Below are 6,050 nucleotides of genomic sequence, written 5' to 3'. Positions count from 1 at the left end.
ATGTTTAAGATATAGTTTTCATAAATCTAAATATGTATATATATGGTGCAACATCATTTAAAATTCTATTCCACCAAATAAGGAATGATTACTAATTTTAAATGAGGTGGCATCATGTTCATCCTTAGATTTGTTAAATACTAAATCTTCACTTTGAATTGGACACTCTCTATTTCAAAAGCAAATGGGGAGTATTATTTTCCAAACAACCTTGCAAGCATGCCTACAAGTAATTGTGTCTCACATGGTGAATAACACTAGTATTGTTCTTTTTCTGCTGCAAAACATTTTTAATTTGCATACCAGTGTTATATGGGTTTAAGCCTTAAAGGCCTCTTCTGAGGGGAAATGCGTCATTACCGAAAGTTTATTTTATTTTATAAATATTTTAAAACCATATATAAGTAGTGTTTTTAACTTTTGAGTGAAGAAAAATTGGGCCATGTATCCTGAGAGAGGTCGCCTTCTCTCAGGCCTAAGTGTTATGGAGAACATATCTCGAAATTAATAACATAATTACAATTAAAATATTCTCTAGAAGTGACAAACTTTCCTCGTTTCAACTTTCAACCAAAAAAGACAAACTTTCCGCGTAAAATTCTTCAGAAAGTCAATAATAGAAGCTAACAAATTGCAAGCGGAAAGCTTCACGTATTTTGGACGAACTTTCTTTGTAGCTTCGTGGACGGCAGAGGTGAAGGGGATTAAAGGTTGAGCCATATATGTTCAAGCCAAACCGTGAGAGGAAGAAAATTTGTTAAGAATGGCAGGAAAGAAACGAGACAAAGAAAGAGAGAGAGCGTTTTATGAAAATGGAAGCAAACTACATGAGAAGCTGATTGCCTCCTGTAATGGTAGGCCAATTCCTATCTGTAACTACTCTTGTGAAGAACTCCAGCGGGCAACAAATAACTACGATCGTAGCCATATTTTTCATGAAGATGGGATTTCTTATTGGTACAATGGTTCTTTTGAAGGCCGAATGATTTCCATTAAGAAGTACTTTCGACACGACGACAATGAATTTCTTTTCACTGATATAGCTGTTTTTGCAAAGATGAGCACTCACAATAATGTTCTAAAGCTCATAGGGTACTGTCTCGAGACTCAAATTCCCATTTCAGTGTATGAATCTGCTGCCAATGGATCACTTAGGGGTCGAGTTAATGTTACTAGTCATGATGGTGCACAACAACATCAACGTGAGCCCTTGTCATGGCAGAGCAGGCTAAAGATTGCAAGGGAAATTGCTCATGCAATTTCGTATCTCCACACTGCATTCTCAAGACCTATTGTCCACAGGAACATAAAACCAGGAAATGTCTTCCTAGACCAACACGGTGTCGCCAAACTAACTGAGTTTTCAATGTCCATATCGATCCCTGAAGGTGAAACTCACGTAGAGGATCAAGTTTGTGGAACTATCGGTTTTTTATGCCCCCACTATATTGCTACACAATACATAACGGAGAAAGTTGACGTTTACGGCTTCGGATCGTTTCTATTAGAGCTTTTAACTGGAAAGAAATTGTTTGATCTATTAAACACCACAGACTTTTTTCATGTTGAGGATTTTGAAAATGACAGAAATTTTTTTACCATAAATGAGGTTGTGGATCCTGCAATCCTTGTAGGGGAAGAAGGATCTGTTGTGTGGCGACAATTACAAGCTGTATTACAGCTTGCCCTCATATGCAGAAAAAATGATCCGGAGATCAGGCCAGATATGGTTGATGTTACAGAAGAGCTCAGAAAAATTGAGAGGTTCATCCTATGATTATTTGATCTACCGCTTCTAGCTCTCTCATTGCTTTTGTATTGCCGTAGGTCCAAGTGAGGGGAAGAGAGAACTATGAGTGTTTGTCTTGTGAAATTTTCTTTGTAATTTTTCAGAAGTTAAGGGCCTGTAATTTTCTGTGTAATGTTATTTGCATTTTTTGAAAATACGTGTGGGTGAAAAAGTATGTGAAAATAAGTGTAATGTTGTTTAAACACTGAAAATTGTTGTTTAAACAATAGTAACAAACAGACCCTAAATGAGTTTATTTTCAGGTGGACTATGAGAATGTTTGTTTGTTTAATTTTTCAGAAAATAATGATTTTGTCAGAGGTCAATTTGTTCTCATGGTCCAAAGCTAACAAATGTGAGGATGATCAAATTGTAAAAACAAGTATCAAATAGACAACGAACAGATAAAATCCTTTACATTATACCAACTTAATTGCTATGAATTATATTTTTCTATATGTATATTTAAAGATGTTCAACTAGTAAAGTTTTTTGTTTTTGAATAAGAGATTTTGGTTCAAATCCTACCAACAAATAGATAAATTCAATAATGTTAAAGAGCTATTATTGTGAAAAAGAGAGAGACCATTGGTTATAAGTAAATTCTATTGTTTCTAATTTAAAAACAAATATGTAACATAACATAACACATATAATTTGAAGGCATGGGCACACAAGGAAGATAAAACTAACAATAGTGGCAGTGAATAAAGTATAGAAACTCGTCTTCTCCACAGGATGCAGGGCAGTCACAAGATATGTTATAGTATATCACAGTAATGATATAAAAACACACTTCTCCTGAAAGCCAAATCTTAACACATTTTATGCAATAACAAATTGCTTGCATTCGCCAAGCATACCCATAGCCAAGCTATCAACAAAAGGTCCATAAAAGGCATCCTCCAAGTTATCAATAGAAGCAAGTCGGGGGTTTGTTCTCAAAGCATACCCATAGCCAAGTCCTAAGGTCCATAAAAGGTATCCTCCAAGTTAAAAATCTAAAAAAGGAAGTAGTTTACCTAGGAGCGCCAATGTTCAGGTCAAGGGCACCTGCTAAGGACTTCGCGTTCCTAGAGGATAAGATTGAAGCGAAACTATCGGGTTGGAGGAGCAAATGCCTTTCATGGGCAGGGAGAAGGACTTTGATAAACTCGGCGGCTCTGTCAATACCAATCTACTCTATGTCCTCGTTCTCTATTCTAAACAATGTGTGTAATAGAATGGATGCCCTAACTAGAAGGTTTTGGTGGAAGCCGAACAAACGTGAAGGCAGATTTCTAGCTTGGAAAGATTGGGATAGCTTATGCTATCCAAGAAGTGAGGGTGGTTTAGGTTTCAAAAAATCAAAAACCATGAATTTCGCTTTATTGGCAAAGTTGGCTTGGATGATCGCAGCCAAAAGAGATAGCCTCTGTATGAGGATTCTTAGAAGAAAATATAGGGTAAAAGATGAATGGCTGAGGTTAGAAGCAGCTAGACATGCCTCCCCTGTTTGAAAAGCTATAGAGAAAGCTAGGGAAGTGGTTCGGAAGGGAGCTTGTTTCATTATTGGTGACGGGGAATCAATTGATGTATGGCTGGACCCATGGGTACCTTGGATTAAAGGCTTCATCCCCACACCAAAAGATGGATCAATTGTCCAATCGGAAATGAAGGTATCTTAACTTATTGACCTTGAACAGCACACCTGGAGAACATCCTTGGTTCGGAATATCTTCAACCCCACATCAACTCAAGCTATTCTCTTTATCTGCATCCCTTCTACACTGTGCCCAGACAAGCTCATGTGGATTCTGGACTCCAAAGGTTTATTCTTAGTCAAATTAGCCTATAAAGAGATGCTGCCAAACACCCCTTCCCAGGCATCCTCCGCTGTAAATTGGTCCAAAATCTAGAAAATAAGGGGTCCCGAAAGAATCAAAATGTTTCTCTGGTGAGTTGCTGCCAATACACTTCCTACAAGGGAAAATTTGATGAGTCGAATGGACATTACTGAGCCATGGTATGTTCTCTGTAATCAGAAGGTGGAATCTACCTCTCACCTATTCTTCAAATGTCCTGCTACGAAGGCGCTCTGGTTTGCAACATGTTGGGGTTTCAGGTCAGAGAAAGTTCATTTAGCACTGTCATGTGACATCATTAAGCTCATCCTAGAACCATCAGAAACCTTTTGTCAAGCACATGATCTCTGGCTGGTATCACTTAAGATGGCACTCACTTTAGAGGAGATATGGTGCATCCGTAATGCTGTCATTCACCAAAAAGGTCCCATTGACCTTTAGGCATCCTTTGGCAAAATTGGGGAAAAGTTTAAGGAATGTACAAGAGTTTTTTCTTATCCTCAAACCTCTATAATGGTACAACTTGTAACTCGTTGGTCTCCACCCCCTCCAGAATTTATCAAGCTCAATGTGGATGCGGCTATTGCTCAAAACACCTCAGCTCTTGCGGTGGTAGCCAAAAATGAACAAGGAGCTGTTCTGAAGGGTTGGTCCAAGATTATGCCAAAGAGATCACCAATTGCAGCCGAAGCTGAAGCTATCTTGTGGGCTCTACACCTAGCCAAAGGCGAAAACTGGAGGAAGATCATTGTGGAAAGTGACTAAAAAATCTGTATTGACTCTATCCTTAACCACACGACCTGCCCCCAATGGGCTATCTCCTCTCTTGTGTTTGACATTTGGTTGTTAGAATTTTTTTTTTTTTGTTTCGTGCTTGTTTTTTTGGGTTAAAAGAAGTGGAAACGCTGCTGCGTATGAAGCAACAAAGTACAAAATTTTGTCTTTTTCTTCCTTTTCTTTTTGTGCGGACAATCTCCCAACGTTTGTGGCTTCTATTTGTTTGGGAGATGTCCAGGCTTTGTCTCTTTCTGGTTGATGAAATATATTGAAGTTTATCAAAAAAAAAAAAAAATTACTTGCATTCATACAACTCTTATTAGGTGACCATAGAGTCAACTCTAAAAGGTTTTTTAAATGGAATCATTAAAGTCAATGGGTCATAAGGGAGGGATGATACTGTAAAAGTGGAAGCCTTGTCTTCCTCAGACTCAATAGAAAAATTCTTAAATACTCCCAGACACAGTGAAATAATGCTTCTTCTTTTTTGGGTCAGTTTGGGGGTAAGAGAAAACCAGCCAAGCAAGACACAAATACAAGCAGCCAAGGGTGCATAATAGAACAAAACTACAAGGAAACTTAAACATACATACAGGCATACAACAACTAAAGACATCAACAATTAATTAACCACCAAGAACAGAGAAGGGAATTCTCCATTAATCAACTAGATGAAGCACGATTTTGGATGGAGTCTTATACTTTTGATCTTGCTACTACTCTGCGTCTGACATTAAACATTATGCAATTCAAGATCCCCATTTATAATAACTCCACTTTCCAATTGTGTATTCTTCCATATTTGATAAAAATAAGATGCTTCCCAAGCTAGCACACAAAATATCTTCTTCAACCTAGAAACAAGTTGAGCAGTTAAAAAAATTTTAAACATCAATCATCAAATATGTGTCTACTTTCTTTGTGTTCTTCGCTAGATGAAGGGTGTGTACAAAAGATGTAAAATTGAATAATGGATCATCTTCATCTTCATCTTCATCTTCTCAAAAAAAAAAAAAAAAAAAAAAAAAAAAAAAAAAAAAAAAGAAAGAAAGAAAGAAAAGAAATAAAGAGACAATAATTAATTTGCTACAATTGAGTCAATTTCATTTATAAACTTGACCACACAACGTTATATCCTATCCTATCTTCAATAAAGGTAAGATTGGATTATATGGTCTTTAAAAAAGGTAAGATTATATTATATTATATTATATTATATATAAATATATTTATATGTATTAAGACAAATTACAATTTACCCATATGTTTGGTTTGGTCGAAATTTAAATTGCCTATATGTGGTTTAAAATTTGATACTTTACCCACTTGAGGTTAGCTCAGTTAGATTTCTATAACCCACGTTTTTTTAAAAACAGAGCTAAATATGTAATTTTAGTCCATTTTTATATCTTTCTCTTCCAAAAATACAAAAAACATAAAAATACAAGATAAAAAACTATTAATTGGAATACTTGCATCATGAAATTTCAAACCACAAATAAGCAACTTAAATTTTATATATTTTTTATTAGAAGATTATATTATATTTGGAAGCAAGTTAAAAATTATTTATTTACATCTTAAATAATAATAAAAATGATTTTCATGTCAATGGGATAGAAAGAATTTTTTTTTAAATT

General features: G+C 35.8%; 1 protein-coding gene across 1 annotated transcript; it reads left to right on the top strand.

Annotated features, from left to right (window-relative positions):
• The first annotated feature begins 754 nt into the window (after positions 1 to 754).
• LOC115994266 (non-functional pseudokinase ZED1-like) lies at positions 755 to 1,949 on the top strand. The gene has a single exon (XM_031118336.1). It carries the CDS (start codon positions 764 to 766, stop codon positions 1,775 to 1,777), a length of 1,014 nt encoding a protein of 337 aa, XP_030974196.1. The 5' UTR covers positions 755 to 763; the 3' UTR covers positions 1,778 to 1,949.
• The last annotated feature ends 4,101 nt before the right edge of the window (positions 1,950 to 6,050 follow it).

This window comes from Quercus lobata, chromosome 6, assembly GCF_001633185.2.
Source record: "Quercus lobata isolate SW786 chromosome 6, ValleyOak3.0 Primary Assembly, whole genome shotgun sequence".
NCBI lineage: Eukaryota > Viridiplantae > Streptophyta > Magnoliopsida > Fagales > Fagaceae > Quercus > Quercus lobata.
The sequence above is the reverse complement of the archived record's forward strand: the minus strand, read 5'-3'. Positions and strand labels throughout refer to the sequence as shown.

Excerpts from the sequence above, each read along its gene's own strand:
- LOC115994266 (XM_031118336.1), top strand. The coding sequence starts at position 764 with ATGGCAGGAAAGAAACGAGACAAAGAAAGAGAGAGAGCGTTTTATGAA.